The sequence below is a fragment of the Aphis gossypii genome, chromosome 1 (genome assembly GCF_020184175.1).
Source record: "Aphis gossypii isolate Hap1 chromosome 1, ASM2018417v2, whole genome shotgun sequence".
Taxonomy (NCBI): Eukaryota; Metazoa; Arthropoda; class Insecta; order Hemiptera; family Aphididae; genus Aphis; species Aphis gossypii.
The window spans coordinates 85,436,327-85,455,472 of NC_065530.1; the positions used below are offsets into that span (position 1 = coordinate 85,436,327).

The 19,146-nt window shown below is 26.5% G+C and overlaps 2 protein-coding genes and 1 long non-coding RNA gene across 4 annotated transcripts; 1 reads left to right on the forward strand and 2 right to left on the reverse strand.

Moving 5' to 3' along the window:
- Positions 1-435: 435 nt before the first annotated feature.
- LOC114127270 (tetratricopeptide repeat protein 30A) lies at positions 436-3,625 on the reverse strand. The gene is made up of 13 exons (XM_027991493.2): positions 3,485-3,625; positions 3,318-3,383; positions 3,016-3,225; positions 2,829-2,960; positions 2,633-2,768; positions 2,397-2,561; positions 2,067-2,335; positions 1,806-2,002; positions 1,539-1,746; positions 1,266-1,441; positions 1,114-1,209; positions 906-1,018; positions 436-805 (listed from the first exon to the last, which is right to left on the reverse strand). The coding sequence occupies exons 1-13, from the start codon at positions 3,530-3,532 to the stop codon at positions 681-683; spliced, it is 1,941 nt and encodes a 646-aa protein (XP_027847294.2). The 5' UTR covers positions 3,533-3,625; the 3' UTR covers positions 436-680.
- Positions 3,578-7,983, reverse strand: LOC126548829 (protein TAPT1 homolog). The gene is made up of 11 exons (XM_027991570.2): positions 7,642-7,983; positions 6,377-6,528; positions 6,192-6,286; positions 5,964-6,135; positions 5,758-5,893; positions 5,556-5,653; positions 5,334-5,484; positions 4,619-4,788; positions 4,331-4,555; positions 4,075-4,251; positions 3,578-4,003 (listed from the first exon to the last, which is right to left on the reverse strand). Exons 1-11 carry the CDS (start codon positions 7,682-7,684, stop codon positions 3,869-3,871), a joined length of 1,554 nt encoding a protein of 517 aa, XP_027847371.1. The 5' UTR covers positions 7,685-7,983; the 3' UTR covers positions 3,578-3,868.
- Positions 7,984-8,100: 117 nt separating this feature from the next.
- On the forward strand, positions 8,101-13,586 carry LOC114127417 (uncharacterized). 2 transcript variants are annotated; one of them, XR_003592679.2, is made up of 7 exons: positions 8,101-8,481; positions 8,567-8,756; positions 8,824-8,891; positions 9,028-9,274; positions 9,761-9,904; positions 9,977-10,269; positions 10,862-13,586. It is a non-coding gene; the product is annotated as an uncharacterized LOC114127417 (long non-coding RNA). The 2 variants fall into 2 exon arrangements; XR_007603145.1 differs by having other exon boundaries at positions 8,103-8,481; positions 9,977-13,586.
- The last annotated feature ends 5,560 nt before the right edge of the window (positions 13,587-19,146 follow it).

The window sequence follows — 19,146 nt, forward strand, 5'->3', positions numbered from 1 at the left end:
TTTTAAATATTCATTTGGTTAAACGTTAAACGTACCTACAAATGACTAAACTAGTTAGTAGTTGATACAGAAATTAAATAGGTACCTATTTTAATTATAGGAATGTTATAATTAAACAAAAAATGACATCGATAAAACAAAATTGCGGTTGAATGAACTCGTAAACTATTAATTTTTCTTTCGTCACCTCAAATCATGTTTTCTAGTGTTGAAAGGGCCAAAAATATCGTTTTGTTCCCTCAAACAATAACTAGAGGTAACTGCATCCCTACTCTACAATAGATAATGATAAACAGCTGTTGTAGGTATCAATTACAATTAAATAAAATACTTTAGTAACTAATTTATCGCTGTAATACATAAAAATCATCATTATTTAATAATGAAATATGATCACATTTTTGGAAAGCTTAAATTGACCATAAGGTTAAAAAAATGTTCATTTAATGAAAAAATTTTTTTAAGAAATCATATATTTAAATAAATAGCAAAAATTAATCATCTCCATAATAAACTAAACATAACTAAACATAACTATTCATATAAGGTATGCCACTGATTTTAAATTAGAGCTTAAGATTAATATAGCTAAATTTATAATTAATATTACCAATGACTCTGTATATGATTTTGTACCTATTATTACATCAAATGTAATCATACTATTATGCAGTAAAGTCTTAGTACTCTAACTGACGAAGTATGAGTGATTTCAAAAGCCTTGCTTCACAGGTCACATTGTTCAACTCTTTTTTGCCAGTAGATTCCTCTTCTTCGGGCATTGTTGCCACCTCTTTGCCATGAACTAAAAATATAAGTACATAACCATAAATAATTTTATACTTATTTGATAATGCGTAAATTATAAATACTATACATATAGTATAATATTGTGTTCAACTTACATTCACATTGATTAAGAAACACTAGACATTCATTGTAAAACGAATCTCTCATAACGATTATATGTTTCGTCATGTTTTCAATCAATGACAACATACATCTTTTAGCATAAAACCTGAAACAATGTTGCTGAAGAGTTTAAAGCTGTCAAAGTGTTTTAATATGGATACAAAGTTTGTGTAAGCAAAATACTTAGAAGTTTTAATCTACCATGTGTCCATTCCCAGTTTTTTATTATAAGGTTCTAAACTTTTAATAACTCTTGAAATCCCAAATTCATAATTTCCTTTTGAGCAGTATAAGGTTCTAAGAATCAAAAATCTTTTAATGTCATTTAAATTATTAAAATGTATTCATTTTACCCAATAACTAGATTGACTATACAAAGATGAAAAACTTTTTTTTCAGGTTCTTGATAATAAAGTCGTTCTTCTTCTTTTTCAATTTTTCTCATTAATTCCTCAGCTTCTTCATTCTGTGCAGTCATTATATGAGACACGCATAGATTGGCCAATACAATGGCACTCACTGAAAGAATCTACAAAAGTATATTAACCATACATCTAGTTTAATTTTTTTTTTTTTTAATGAATAAATTGATATTAATTTATTTATTAATAAGTAATAATATTTACATTATTGTAATTTTTTTTTACAATTGGTTCATAAAACGCAATAGCTTCTTTGAATTTTTCTTGCATAAATAAAACATGTGCTACATGTAATCGCCATGTATCATTTTCATTACAGAATTCAACAGATTTATAAAATATGGTTTCTGCTTGAGCGTAGTTTTCTAGATCCCAATAGATTTTTGCTTGCGCCATAGTGACTGGTATAAATCTACAGATCATTTAAAGATCAATTCGAAATAAACGTGTAATTTATAAATGTATGTATACTTTTCAAGAGTGTTTTCATAATCAAGTAAAGCATTCTTAGCTCTTTTATCATCTCTGGCTTCCCTTGACTCTTGTACAGAACGAGTGGCTTTACGCAAAGAATCAGCTAATTTATTTGCCATATTATCAAGTTTGCGATATGCTTCATCGGGTGAAGTTTGTTGTGCAATTACAGCATCTACAAATTCTCGTATATACTAAAAATAATATTAATAAATAATAATGTAAATACAATACGTGAGACTAAATAACTATTTTTACGTTAGATAGATATTTATCCTTGACTGGTGAGTATGTTGATATGACGTCAGAAGCCAAATCATGGTATCCATGTTTGCAGTATAAAATCAGAAGATTTTGTAAGGTTTCTTGTGGATAAGTTGACTGCTGCATGAGAAATTGTAATTTATGAAATCCTTGTGTAGGTGACATATCCATTGAACACAATGCTTGGTTGTGTAATGTGACTGAGTCCAATTCTTCTTCCCATCTTGGTGGCATATCGGTCATCGCTTCCCTTGCACTGTCAACTGAAAAATAATGTTAGGATCATACACTGAATATTATTTATAAATATATATATATATTTACTGTCATTCTTTTCAAACTGGATTGCAGCTTTCAAATTGAATGCTTCAACCAAGGCTGATTCGTGAAGTGTCAGAGTGTTACCGACACTACGAACTTCAATTCCTTCAGTAGTCATGCCAATCCCTAGTTCAGGGTGTTCTCTTATGCCTCTATCAATAATATCACCTTCAAATAATAAATAATTATGAATTATTTTTAATAATAATTAAGTACATTGTAATATTTTAAAAAACAACCTATGTGTTTCAGTGATGAGGTGAAATCCTTTAACTTGTAATAACATAGAGCAACACTGTATGACAAATGGGGCCTATAGCCCAACATTGTTTGTGAGTTTAAAAATTTCTGTAAAGCTTCTTCGTACCGATTCTCCTGAAAAAATAATTTTCAAAAAGTCAGTTCGTTAACAATTTATTGAAATTATTAACATGCCTTGTAGAGTAGGCATCCATAGTTTATGTCTGTGTCCGGATCATCATTAAGACCAGAATTAGTTTCTAACAAAGATCGGGCGCCTGCTATATCTTCCATACCATATCTAATTGCGGCAGTTAGTTTTCGAACCTAACACAGAAGAAAATGTAAATGCAAGTATCATCATTGCTCGTATTGACCATACTTTGTTTTCATAACCACTTGCAGTAATACCATTCGCTGCTCTCAAAGCATCTTCATATCGTCCAGCAGAGTAAAGTGATTGAGCATGTTGTAACTTATAATCAACCTCCTGTGGCCACAGTGCGGCCAGCTGTTCATATATCGTTGATGCATTTTGGAAGTCATCTGTATAATAGTAGCAGTAAGCTAATAAAGATAAGCCAGGTCTTGTCTGAATGCATTTAAAATTAATAAATTAAAATTTTTAAAAATATGTATGACATATATATTATTTTTATTTGTATTTTACTGTAAGAAATTTACATTTCTATTGTTATCCGACATGTTATTAATGATTTCAATAACATCATTATATTGTTTCTCTTTGATCTACATCATAAAAAAAATAAAAAATTGTGTTTATATTATATAATCATATAAAAATAAAAAACAATCAACTTTTTTATTATAGTTTTATTTATTAGATTTACCAATGTGTAAATAACTGTAGTGTAGTTACCATCAGCAATTTTTGACATTTTAATTAAATTTTTACAGAAAATAATTAACAACAATTACAATAGTAAAACAATAAAAACATTATATTCAAAGTATAATATGAACCTTACATAATATAACATAACATTATGGAAATTGGTCATCACAAATGTACATGGTAACATAATAAGTTGCTATGGATACCATGTCAAAACAATGGTACAATAAATACAATTTGTAGGGTTTGTTGTGTTATTGTTTCTTAAGTTAACAATAGTTAAAAAAAATAATAATATTCCCCCTTTTGCAGTCTTATTTAACATAGAAAACCATAATATGAAAATAAAAAATTGTTATTTATGTATTCTAATGATTGTTCAAGCTGATTTTGTACTCATTGTATCAGCATCACGAATCATGGATAAGTTTAAATCAGAGTCGCTATGCGTCAAATCTGATTCCATAATGTCTTCTAATATTTGTGTATTAAGGCACGCCTCCTTTATATCGACCTATTGAATATTTGAAATTAAAATAAATAATTGAGATTTATTTATTTTTTAAAACTTATTTTTATACTAACATTGCTATTAGCAAACATTGGGGTAGGCCCCAATGGCGGCACATCAATCAGAGGTGAAGGTTTATTTTCTTTATTGTCACTCCAAGACTGCTTTTTACGGATTGGTGGTCTCATTGGACTAGTTGCCATGTCTTGACAGCTTATGCCATTTATAATGTGATGATTTTTTATTAAAGACTAAAAATAAAATTATATTAATTATAAAGTGTGTAGATTAATAATTTTATGATGTAAATTAATTAACATTTTCACAAACCGTTTTATGGAGATCTATTAATTTGCAAGCTTTTCCTAATATATAGATAAGATTTACAATTTTCAATGTGACTAAACATGTAAATGTAAATAGTAGTAGAATTATGGAAGCTAGCCGTCCATCAATAGATACGCATCTAGTAAGAACCTTAATCATAACTACTCCTAGTGGAATCGGAATAAAGCCCATTCGTCGTGCAACCAAATCCGAATGATCAGTGAATGCCTGTAAAACAAAATGGTTGAATTACAAATAAATTCAACAAATTAGCTTATTATGAATGATAACCTTTCTATGGCGTGATTGTGCAGTGTCATAAGCAAAACTCAATATATAGTCACTATATACTGACAAATTGATTTCATTAAACCTAGTAATGAATGCATGTTTTGTCCAATCAATTAACATTTCTGATATCATGACATATATGCAGTCAAGCATTAACTCCCAAAATGATTCTGAAACAATACAATGAAGTAAAATATTAAAAACAATTATAAAAAAAAATCTTAACACGTTGACTGCGTACTGACGCCAATCGGCGTCATAAGGATCATTCAGCAACGCGTTTGACGCCATTTGGCGTCCAATATATATTTAAAGTAAATGGTTTATTATTTTCTACGCGTTGCTGAATGTTGTTTTATTATTATTTAGCGTTGTTAAACGCGTGTTTTAAAAAATGTATTTATCCGCAGTTTGAACGTTTGACCAAATAGGATAAAATTCTTATGTTATTTTTAGAAAAGTGGTATACGCACTGTATGAAAACTGCAAAAAGACATACGCAGTTAACGTGTTAATCAAAGAAACAAAAGTCAAAATCTAAAATTTGTATACATATTAACACAACAGTTAAAATCAAAATAATACAAAATAACTTAATTGATAGGATTTATCATACAAAATTAATTTAATTTAAGACATCTGCACTTTTCTTTTAATTTTTCTTCATACATTAAACTTAATTCTTGTTATAATAAAATAATTAATAAATACTAACCACTAGTCCATTGATATTCTTTCATTGTTTGCACTACAACTATTAGTAATAATATGAATAGATGAAATCGTTCACGAACATCACTGCATGATAATTGGAACAAGTTTGTTTTGTCAAACTTTTTGAATACGCTTCCCTTCAACTCCACAAACTAAAAATAATTAAAAAACAATATTGAGTTACAATATTACACACACAATAAAATATTAAAATATACATTACATTATTAGACATCATGATTGCTAGTAATGCCTTGTGACTAGAATTAATGGCAACATTCAATGTGGTAGCTTGGCATAATACAAGAATACTGTGTAAAACTAATATTGAATATTAAGGAGAATTAAAAATAGGTTTTAAGACTTTCATTGTGTTAGGTAGGTACATAATATTAAAATATCTGAGTTATTTTTTAAAAGGATACAGACATAGAGCACTGCAATGATAAAATGTGGTAAAACACCAAAGTGTTCACGTCGACTAGTTTTAGGTTCAGTAGCGGTCCAAAACAATGCATCTAAAATGTCTTGGCCAAATGACGAAAATAATCTGTCTCCGACCTTAAATTATAAGATATAAAAAGTATAGAAATATTATGTAATAAGCTAGAAGCTATTATTTAATAGTTACCTCTAACATGTTAAAAAATATATACAACTTAATAACCGATTGGCTTTTAATTACATGATACATCATTGATGTATCACATGGCAATAACATCATCGAACATGTTATTAGTACAGCCATCTTTAATAAGTCACATGTCTCTGCTGCAGATAACCGTCTTTTTTTATGTTTGTCCCTAAAAAAAATATACAATGCATTTAAATTAATTAAGACAGTTTGAAGAATACTTACTTAAATTTTGATATGGAATTAAAAATTAACGATTTTAATGCTACTAATGCCCGTAATGGTAGGAATGTATAAACAAATAGGAATGAATCTGCACACTGAAATTATAACACAATTAAATTAAATCTATTTAGTAAGCTTTATTAAAGGCTTTATTATATGTTATACACTAAGTAAAGCTTGCTCACCTGACAAAAGCCATAAAACATGAATCGCTCTACTTCTAAAGGTATTTTCATAAAAGTATATACTTTTTCTCTTCTGTCTGAAAATTCTTTTTCATCATTTTCTAAAGAATAGCCTCGTTTAAATTCTACGCGAATAAAATCCCATAAGGAGGCTAAAAAAAAAAATTATTTATTAAATTATTATTTTTATTTATAATAAAAATTCAACCTCAAAGTAAAATAGGAGCATAAAACAGGGACCTTGTATTTATCTGGTATTCTAGTGGATTAAATAAAAAAAATATTCAAATATTGGTATCCATTCATAATAACTATAAAAATATTTTTAATTCAGTACAACAGTACCTACTTAATTTAGTTGTTTAGTCAAAACATTTAATTCAAAGATTAAGGATTTACTATTTAAACAAATAAATAATTTCAATATTGATTTTGGGTCTCTATACAAAAATAATGTATTACATAAGCAAGTTAAAATAAAAACAGATACAATTTGCAATCATTGCCAAGATCTGAAAATAATTTAAACAGATGGTACATTTAGTGTAGGTATTATACACAAACAATTTAATTGAAGATTTTATTCATAAGAAAAAGTAGACGAAAATAGTAAAAAAATTTGACTGATTTCTTTATAGAAAACATTTTAGATATATAATAGTAAAAAACGTAAAAAAGAAAATATTCAAATTTTTGTATAAATATATATTACTTAGTACTTAATTCATTTTATGCAACTCATTGGTCAGTGTATATAATGTATACCTACTTGTATTCAGACAAATTAAAATTAAATCCAGTTTTGTTAATAATAAATATTAATTTAATACATTAATCATGTGCTTTATTTAATTATTTTTAAATTTTGTTTTCATACAGTTACATGAAAACTTGTTCAATGAATAAAACCAATGACATAAATACATTTGTCAAGTAAAATGAAAAATAAAAATTGTTTTGTACTCTATTGTGTATAAGAGTATACCGGTTGGAAACAAAAACATGTCAAATCTGACTTAAGCTAAATAGAATTAATATAGAACAATCGATGACATATAATAATAATTAAAAAGATTGCGAAAGAAGGAGTGAGTAAATCTAATTTTTTAGTAGGTACTTCAAGTATTTGGGATTTAAAAATTTTAAATGGGCCCTGAAATTATAGAGACTAACAGAGGACACAGTTGAGTACTAACTGTGAGTAGCAAAATACGAATGGGTATCGCAAGTCAGGGCTGTTAGATTCAAGGAGGTTGAACACGTACCGGAGTTGTTCGATTTCTTGGTGGCGCTTTCAACTTTGCCCATTTTGCGAATTATGATAAAAACTAGCCGTTTAAAAGCGATCAGACGAGTGACGAAGGCAACAACTTCAGTGCGACGGCGATCGGGTAACTAGTTGACTACTGAGAACGACCCGGGCGGTATTATATTTATCATCATTATCACCGTCGTGGTCGGAACCGGAAGCGTCACAACAAGTCGCTCAGCACTCGAGAGCAGCTGTAAATTGTATCATTTGATCAGCTAGCAACGAATAATTTTAGCAGCTACTTTAAAATTTGAATCGGTGCACATACAATATATATATATATATTTATAAATACAAACAATATCAATCTATTCTGTGATATACTGATATAGGTTACGATTTTTCTTGACTAGATGTTTTATCTGGAAAACCTTGATAATAGCGGGATAGGTACAGTTCGGCCCCGTGATAAGAATTTTTAGAAATTCTACCTTTAGGCTTTGGTCAAGTAAAAATGTTCTACTTTCTTTAGATCATATACTTTTTACTATAATAGATTATGGACATAGCCAAGGTGGCTTTCACGGTACACGACAGAAATTTGCACGCTCAATCTATTCGAATGATACTGTCATAGTGGCATACTGATAAGAGATAACGTTGAAATCAAATATTAAAACATTTAAAACCAAATTTTTGAATTTTGTCGACTTATTATTGAATTTGCTACTAATTAATTGGGTATCAAAATTTTATACTAAACTATAAAAATGTTCTTCATCGACATGGGCAGAGTGTGTTGTTTTTATTGCCAATCGTCGGCATCCAAAATGTTAGGTTTAACATTTTACACGTAAGTCATAAATCTTGTTATATAGAACGAATAGGTACTTGGCTGGTAATATGTAGTATTTTATCAATCAAAATAACATTTCCAGATTACTTGCTGATGAATATTTACAAAATGCTTGGCTTAAAGCTTGTGGTTATACCGAAAACTATTCATCAGATAGAAGAATATGTTCTCTCCACTTTGAAGATGATCGTTTTATGGCCACTACAAGGAAATTATTAAAACCTGGTGGCTGGCTCAGTCCCTACAAAATTTCATAAAATTACATGGCATTTGTATGTTAATAAGTATAAGTATGAAATTAGTGGTTTTATTTTTAGTAATTTTATTTTCTTGAAACAGGATGCAAATGATTGAACCTATTCAGTGTATGGTATCCTATAATAAAAATCTCATAGAATCTACCAAAAGTAAGAATAATTATTAATTAATTATATTTAATTCTACACTGTTTGAATACATTATTGGTGTATTAATTATGAATATTTTTATAAATTGTAATTTATTAGTGTTATTTATATGTCATAATAAATGATTTTATTTCAGGAACTACTACATAAAGGAGGAATCATTATGTTGGTGGTGTGACTACTCCAGATATGAGTACTTTGAAACGTGCTAAAGATAATTTCAAAGTGGCTAAATTAAAATTCATTAAACAGAGGAGAAAAATCAAAACATTAACATAGCAAATTAATAGGTTACAAAAAGAAATTGATCATCATGGAGAACTTTGTTTGCATGTATGAAAAAACAGAATTTATTGAGCGAAGTAGCCCATGACAACACTCTGGTAATGTATAAACTATATAAAACTAACTTCATAAATCATTAGAATCAATACATCCATAGTATTTGATCTAAGTAACTTTCCATGGTTTTGTGACATATTATTATTGATTAATTATTATTGAAAAACTTACCAAACATATTATTATGATACACAATGTTTGAAATTTAAAATTCAAGTATTATTTATTATATTCTTTATCTATATTCCATACAATATTTACAATAAGTAAATGTAAATAAAATCTTGTCATGTTGTATAATATAGTAACCATTAAAATGTTGTCTACCTCTGGTATGGTGTATTAGTGGCAGATTAATACCAAATGAAGCATTATGCCATTATAAGAGAATCTTTAAATTAATAATATTAGATAATAATATGTACAGTTTAACATATTATATGAAATACAATTTTAATTTAATATAAATATAAATATTTTAATTGTGTAAACATATAAAATAAAATAGGTATTTTTTTATATTATAGCCTACTACATACCTAATGCTGATTAATAAAATATGAAAGAATCGAACTGCAGTCAATAAAAACAGATATGGCAAAAGAAAAACAAGTGAAGGAAGAGTGACAGAAGTGACTGATTAGTTAATAGAGGAATTTACTAATTAATAGGTATGTGGATTGAAATTATAAACTTTATAGATGATAATTTTAACATGGTTTATTATTATTATTATTATATAGGTTGGCAGGACAAGCACTTCCCGGGAAGATGAATAGGAACAAGAAGTCTAGCAGCTTTGGTCACCTAGGTCGTCCCACTTAACACCAATGGAGTTTTTGTTAGAGGGTTATTTGAAAAATCTTATGTATCCGTTTTATTTATTGCCTGATCTCCGTCATATAATTGAACAAAATATTCAAAATATCTTACTTAGCTCAGACATTAGAAAATGTTAAAAACGCTTGGGTCCAAAAACTTCTACTCCGTGTTGCAAATAATGGAGGTCGCTTCAAACATTTATAAAAAAAAAAATGTAATGAAATATTTTTGTTTTTATATAATAAAATCTTTTTTTTCTATTAACAATCAAGTTTAAAAATATTATCTGAATTTTAATTTTAATCTTTTTTAAAAGCTCCACTTTTAATTAGATATTTACAGATTGCCATAAAAAATCAGCGTTCTAATCGAGATTGATTAAATTGAGCAATTCGTATTTTGCTAGGTAACATAACTATTATTATAATTATTCAAAAACATAACTTACTCTAACCTGGTCAACTTTTATTTAATTTAAAAAAAAATTGAATTTTATACCATTCAGTCAGAATTTTCATAAAATTTTCAAAAAACCGTGTTTAAATTTATTGATTTTCCATGGAGATTTTAGGTCATATGAGACTTTTGGGACATACTGTACACTAAATTGATTTGGTTTTATAACATTTTATTTTTTAGATCAGGACTATTTAGCATAATGTTATAATAAACACTAAAGTTAAACTAATTTCTCTGGTAGAGTTCTTACACTTAATCCATACATTTTTATTCCAAATATTTAATTATTATATAATTGTATTAGGTATCTTATTTTCTACAACTGTTGTTCACTTTTTCCATGTTAGATGCACTATTCCTCATATCCAAACCAAACGTGAGACCACACGACATCTCAGAGTTTCGTGTTCAACACAATTGGCTTTCTACCTGAGGTCACTATAGCATTGATGACCTGCTTACCAAATATGTAAGATAACTTCTACTCAGTATCAACATCATTGTCTTATTGTTTTAGTTATTAAAAAATATTTTTGAAGTTAAACTTTTCAATGAATTTATTTGTGGTTCTTTTATAAACTTAGTATTTTTGATAACTAATTTGTATTATATATTTTATCAATGTATTGTTATTTATTAGAAATATAATGATATATATATATTTACACATTATATTATTTTCCGGTAATAGAAAATTATTTTTTTCTTCTATCACTAGTTTAAAATGTATAAATTATTAGAATAATGTTTTAGACAAATTAGTTTAAATTTGCAATTATATTCTAAAAATTATCGTCTTTGTAATTGCTTATTTCAAGACATAATATCTTTGTATAATCCCATTGCCTACATAGTGCATATTAAATGGATTATCACTTCTATAATTCTATGAGTTTTTACTTAATACAATATAATCTCATTCAAGTATTCAACATATTCTTATCTATGAAGTAATAATTAATAGTCCTGAACGACATACATCTAGTTTTAAAACAGTTCTATCATCTTCGGTGGTTTTTGATTCACACTTCATTGATATGACATTAATTATGCGTTGTTACTATTAGACTTTAGTGCACGATCTTCACTTTATTTTATATATTTATAATATTATGTAATAATGGCCTATGATGGGTGGCTTTCATTTGAGCTAATAACCCAGAAACATATCGCTTGGGTGAAATTTATACGGCCCCCTATAATATGTCGTTAGGCAAGTTTATATACATAATTTTGGTGAAATTTATACGGATATTATAAGGATATTATTTATACGTTTTCCTTCCCATTTTCGGGTCTCTCAGTTAACTTTAACTTGATATGGTTAAAAATTTGTAGTAAATATAGGTAAGTACCTAAACATTTTTAATAGGCATGTTGTTATTTCCCTCGCAAACTTAACTTCGGTTACATAATAAAGTTAAGTATTCACAAGTTCACATGATTTCTACACATGACACGCACACTTGTTTTCATTTGAAATATTATTTAATTAGATATTTTGTAAGTGTGTGTACGTTCAACCATGCGTAATAACTGTTAATCATATATTTCGATACTACCCTTATGGCTTTATACTAGTTTAGGAACTCCACTATATTATATACATAGTTAGGTATTATAGTATTAATATTATATCTGATCAGTGTTCAGGAATATTTTTGTGCCTGCGTACCAGATACAAAATCGTGATTGATTATTTTTGACCAGAGTGACAGTGTGTCACTAAAAAATAAGTTTGTTTAAAAAAACAAATATTTTAAAATATACTTTAAAAACAATTTTTGAACTGTTATCTATGAGATCCAAATTAAATATCAGTAATGATTTATAGACCATTTTAAACATATTAAACATTAATAGGAATTTATATTAAAACAATATTATAATTCATATAGATTGTACCTACAGTATTTTCCAATATAAATATATATATTTTTTTAACTAAAATTGATTGAACCGCGGTTTTACTCGAAAAGCGGTCAGTCATAATTTTACCATTCCTGCTGTAGATTATCCATAAACCGAATAATATAAGATAATTCATCACGTATCTGGCTTCAAATTCAACGATAACTACGGTATGCGTATAATTAACTATTAACATTTTAACAGTATACCTATGATATAATAGGTATATATTATATTATAATTAAGTCTGCTCAAGTGCACAACTGACAACATAATATCATTATTCAGATTAACCCGTACCTATGTTTAAGCACCAACCATTATGATTATATTTTTATATATTTGTTCTTTCTTAGCTGATCATCGTCATTTTCATAGCTCCTCCGTTCTTTTTTCTCTGTAAACTTCCTACAGATTATATTAACTCCAATTCTGTTCTTACACTAATTAACTCGAGGTTTCCTGTCCGATACATCCGCAATACTTGTAAATTGTCTATTCCGCATTGCTCAATAAATTGTTTAAAAACAACCCTATCACCCGTATGATGGGGTTAACTAAATGATGATCCGTCATTTCATGTTTAATATTTGAGTTTTTTATTCATTATTGTACTATATTGTTTGTATTTATGTTAATTTTTATACTATACCATTTCGTAATGTTTGTATTTAAATAAATAAATAAATATTAAGTTATAAATATATAAATAAAATTATAAAACGTAAGTAATTTTTTTAACTTTATTTAATGTGGGTTTTCTATCTAAGATACATAAGAATTAAAGAATTACCTACTTATTGAAAGATTAAACGACATTTCGAGTTTCAACATACGCTGTATTACTGTACTTAAGTAATATTAACACCTATGTGGCTATTTATATAACATACGATGCACCTACTTATAAGTTAGGTATGTTGAACACATATAATTGTTGTGTTCACGTCTCTATCACTACTACTCAACATAATGTTTAAATTATTACAATATATAAATTAAATAGGCGTATTGTAATGTTGTAATTAATTGTAAACGAAGTATTATAAAGGTTAACCATATTTTGTTATGAATGTCATTATGATAACACATTATATGTTTCAGTGTTAGATACGAATAATGTTGTAATATATTTAATTATAAATCTCATTTTTTTTTGTTCATTGTGTACTTATATCTACTCATTTTTTCATAATAAACTTACATAGCACTTAAATTATGTATAAATATCCCACAATCATATATTTTTAAATACAATAAAAAAGTATGAATATCATTGTATAATATACATTAATATTGCTCGCATATATTATATGTCTACTGGTACATGCGTATACCTACTTAAAATACATACCTATTATGCGTTTAATTTATATGTATCTATATTCTATATACTATTTATCTACTTATGTTTGTGTAATTCAAACAAAATGTTTATAACTAAGAAATCACTAAAATCACGAATAACTCGAAAAACGCATTATTAATCATTTTTTTTTATATAAAATATACCTAGTTTGGAAAATTGGAAACTAAAAGATTTGTGAAACTATATTTATTGCATTTATTTTTTTATCATCTTAAATAATGTTTTATTTTTAAACAAAAATAAAACATAGTTATCTAACATAATAGTTGGTCAATAACCATTATTCCTCGTTTAACGTGGACGAAAAATACTTTTTTACCAAGAGATTTCGCGGTGCAGGTTTGTATGATACATCATTATATTAATTATTCTGAGAATATAATATACAATACAATCTAATCTTAAAAAAAAATATTCACTTGTTTTGTTTTTTATGAAAACTTTATTTGTTGAATTCTTAATAAAAATCTAATTTTTTCTAATGAAAATTCTTGGATATTGCAGGTGTGAAAATAATTGAATATTAAATTTGAGTAAATTCATCCGTTTTCTATCTCAATAAATTTAGTTGCTCGACACGTGACATATAAATATACAATCAATTTATTTCAATTTAATTTTACAAATATAAATAATATAAATATAAATATAACAATAAGAATTTTGAAATGATAATATTGATATATAATGCAATATATTTGCATAATAATGTATGAATTCACAATTTTACTTAAATGTGTAAAATTCGCTTATTTATCTTACATTAAAAATCATATTTTATATTTTCTTTTATATATATTTTCGATAAATTGCCTAAAGCACGTTTATCAAAATTATGTTTTTCAAATACCTAACCTATTCGTATATTGCAGTACCTACGATTCTCAATCATTAAAATAATTCTTTGTGTACGGTGTATTTGAATATCATTAAAAATGAATAATTATATTAAAACATAAATTTTACATAAAGTAAAATAAGAATAATATTTATAAAGCTAACAGTATTATTTTGTTTATTAATCGGAAATCGAAAGTACAGTTCGTATACGTTATCTGATAATTAATTCTCCGTGAATGTTGAATACCATATATATATATACATAGTTGTATTAAATCAACAATTTCGAATTATTAACGCTGCGCCACTGTGGTTTGATCAAAGGCTTCTATAAGGGGTAAGTACTGAGTAAGGATCCCATGGTAATTCCAATAACACTATATATAGTATTCCAATAATACTATAAACATGTATATGTATACCACTATATATATAGTATATACCAATATATACGTATAGTTAATGATATATTGGTATTATCAGTTTTGTCGGGGTAACTGCATATTTGATTATAATAGCGTTATAATTATAATCAACCGAGACATTAGTACCTATAGTAGGTACCTATCTACAATTTATATCTATTATCAACTATACAGCCTACTGCAGATACAAGGTCTGTAGTTCAGTATTCGGAATAGTATGATAATCTCGGTTTTACATTTCTGGGGTAATCAATCAAAAATATGGTAAGTATGTAATATTTATACCTAAATACTTAAAATACTTAAATAACAAATTAGTTTTGTCAACTTAAATAAATATACAATCAAAAATATTTTATGATCATTTTCCAAGCGTAACACCCTTAGATGGTCAATATAGATAAATCACTGTATTATTATTATTATTGGAGAAATGGGTTTCGAGTATGATGACAATAATTTTATAATATTAAATATAAAGTAAAAACTTATGTTTCGATAAAATGAATTAAGTACTTACGTATATTGATAAAGTATTTACTATTTACTTGGTCGTAGTTTTTATCTTTTCATCTCTATACAATCAATTATGTATTCTGTTTAATTTCACTTAGGAATTAATTTAAATAATGTTGATTTCCACATCAAGTTTTAACGTATACACTATACATAGTTACTATAGCTAAAGGTATCATTAAATTGTGATATGTAAAATCTGTTATTTGTCAGGGATTTCTTCGATAATGTTGTTTTTTATTTGTAATGCTAATTATTAGACGAGTCGACGACATTTGATTTACTTAAGAGATTTATTGATTTGAGAACCGTTACAATAGGTAAATATACTATGACGAAAAAACTATAAACTGTTTTGATATAAATCTAATTTACTTATTGTCAACAATGGTTAATTGGTATGTGACAACGCTGTTACAATGTAATTACTTGTCAAAGTCAAAATCAAACCAAAACAATAATAATAACAATCATCTTTTATCAACGATGTATGTTCACAGTAAATAATTTTCAAACAGACAGAAGTCTTAAGTTAACGTATGTGGTATCTACTTACATATTATGTGTTATCGTATCGGTAAGACGATTATCAAATTCGATATACATGTCAATTCACACAATAGTGCATAATATGGTGTCAGTATGTGTACGTGTGTCCTTGTTGTAATTTGCAAGTATACAATATTATTATCAAAAAATACGTGTTTATTGCTTTATTGGTCTGCACGAAATGAATGATGAATATTGATGTATATTTTATTATGTTAATAAATATTATTGTTATATAATAGTAATTAGTATAATGACTAAAAATGTTTTATTTAGATAATAAATTAAAATATTACACACAACTATATATTATAAGGAATAAAACTCGTAATTATTATAATTACCTATACTGTTTTTATTATTATATGTATAAAGATTATATATGTTTATTTTAATCACAGTTTATCGTATAGTTACACGCCGCCCGTTTGTATTAAAAAAAACTTTTCGGTTTGCAAAATCTATGCGAATCAAGTTATTTATATATACAAATTAATATCTTTGATTAAAGTCTCGATCAATACATCTTTCGCGAAATAGATTTAATATATATGTATAAAGCATGTACTGTTGCACGTGCACCTGTAACGGAAATAAGTAATAATAATCATATTGCATTACCTATGAAATAATAAAACTATAAATTGTCGACTCAGCATATTTTGTACCCTGCGCTGTGACCTATCATTAAATGTAGGTATTGTGATGTATTAGTCATTTTTATTAGTTATTACATATTATTATGTGTATCTAAAGTCGTAATGAAATGTATAAAAAAAATGTATATTTTTATATAACGGGTACCTATGCACAATAATTATTGTAGACTAATTTAAATAATACATTTCAATCAATACATTATGTATTAATGTATTATAGCTTATAGCTATTTATACATACATTTTTGTAATATTATATTATGTAAGTATGATATTATGCACATTGGACAACCTATATTTTATGTTATGTATATATTATAATATTTTAAATTTTAAGTTTTAACACAGGTAATATTGGTTACAGCAAGCTGGTTTTATCTCGTGCGTCAGGTAGATATTTAACCGTAGTCTGAATAGGAATTCGTACATGAATTCTTTATTTTATAATTCTTATCATTATTATTGTTAGACCGTTTCTATATACAAACGGAATATTATAGCAATAGCTGGTCCTATGACTATAGGAGTATAATATGTCGCTTTAATCTTTTGTAGATTCATAATCGTAACTTTAGATGTCTACCATCGATCGTACGATACATTATCAAAATATAAAGTAAGTTACCATGACACAACACCAACACGCATTGAAAACGTGAAAATATTATAATATAAAATAGAGAACAGGCTTACTGTACATACCGTATCGCATCTAATTATTTTAAATTAAGCGAGCGCTCAACAATCACAGTTCAAATGTAAAACCCATTTATATTTTAATAGAATCGTTAACATTCATCTTCTAAACGTTAGTAATAATTATTAGTATTGACTTTAGGTCATAACATTAAATATGCCATAGTTAAATAAATTATCTAGTATACGATCTAAGATATCGACAATATACCTACACAGGTAAAAATGGTAAATCTAAAAACATTTTGTAATGCATTTTGAAAATTCATTTCATGAAAAACTTTTTTTGCAATACTTGGTAAAAATGTTAGGTATTATATTCTTATATTGATATAACATGAATGTACATCAAAATATAATTTTTAATAACGCCCATTCATATAGTATTATTTTATCTGTGGGTTTATATGAAGCGTTCTTATACGTCGAACAATCAATTTTATTTCGATTTCTTCAAAATTATCTAGTTTTACAACTTGTATAGGTTACACTTAAAATTACAATATTTTTTTTTTATATACATTTGATACAACAAGTGTTCATTATAATAGGTACTGTGTATTTATTCTAATTGACCTAATTCTTAATCTACATTTATTTACATTTAAAATATTTTTTGGTTTAGGTATTCTCTTTAAAATAGTTAATGGTCATTTTATTAGTTGCGTACTACATTTTTTTTTTTTTTTGAGATAGAGATCTGTAATTAATTTTTATATGCTCCTATAAATGTAAAAATAAATTTATGATTGCCATGGTTATAAAGTATAGGTAGCTAAAACTAACGTCCAAGTAAAATTACCCCTACGTACTAAGAGATTGAAAATAATAGTTTATGAAACCGTTAGATGTATATTACAATTTTAAATTTTTATAGCATACTTTATCTAAATTTGACATTGTGATACCAACTATTGTTTTTCTCAAAAAAAGGTATTTTTAACATGAATGTTTTAGTATTTTTTTTCTATACATATAAGTTAGAGAATACCAACATAGAAATATAATAAATTCCCTGGAGGGGTGAAAACCCTCACACCAAATATGCCACTGAATAATTGGTAACAATACTTTCTGTAGATCAATACTATACCTTATGTTTTTTAAACAATATCATGATATACTATTTATAGTTTATACTTAATTTTTAAAAATAAAAATACATTTCATAAATTTATAGCCTTAGGTATGCATATTAGACATATTGTAAATATATTATATTTAATTCAGGTATTATATTATTATATATATTTGCATATTTATTAATTTATTATATTTAAATGGGTATTACCATTTTTACATTAGTATATAAAATTTTTATATAATATTATGTATAATAATACAAAATTATTTGAAATTATCAATTATTTTTCTAGAAATAGATTCAATAATGATAATATAAAAAAATGGATATGGAGATGAAATTATTTCGTCAACGGTCAGTGACAACTTATAAGCATAATATAATACAATTACTGTTCACATATAGATTGTATGTGACACCTCAATTGTCAATGTACTATGTTGTATACATTACAGTGACTTACTCTATAACGAGTTACACTCGACACTTACTGTCGATTAAACTGCAGAGAGGTTCCTATACTTGACCACTTTTTTGTTAATTATATTGCTGTATTTATATCGTGAATAGAATAATTAGATTT

Coding starts and splice junctions, on each gene's coding strand:
- LOC114127270 (XM_027991493.2), bottom strand. CDS start 3,532: ATGTCAAAAATTGCTGATGGTAACTACACTACAGTTATTTACACATTG. Junction 1,747..1,805: donor TATGAAAACACTCTTGAAAA/GTATACATACAT, acceptor AATGATCTGTAG/ATTTATACCAGTCACTATGG. Junction 1,019..1,113: donor AAACTGGGAATGGACACATG/GTAGATTAAAAC, acceptor ACATTGTTTCAG/GTTTTATGCTAAAAGATGTA.
- LOC126548829 (XM_027991570.2), bottom strand. CDS start 7,684: ATGGGCAAAGTTGAAAGCGCCACCAAGAAATCGAACAACTCCG. Junction 6,287..6,376: donor TGTTTTATGGCTTTTGTCAG/GTGAGCAAGCTT, acceptor TTATAATTTCAG/TGTGCAGATTCATTCCTATT. Junction 4,556..4,618: donor CACAATCACGCCATAGAAAG/GTTATCATTCAT, acceptor TTTGTTTTACAG/GCATTCACTGATCATTCGGA.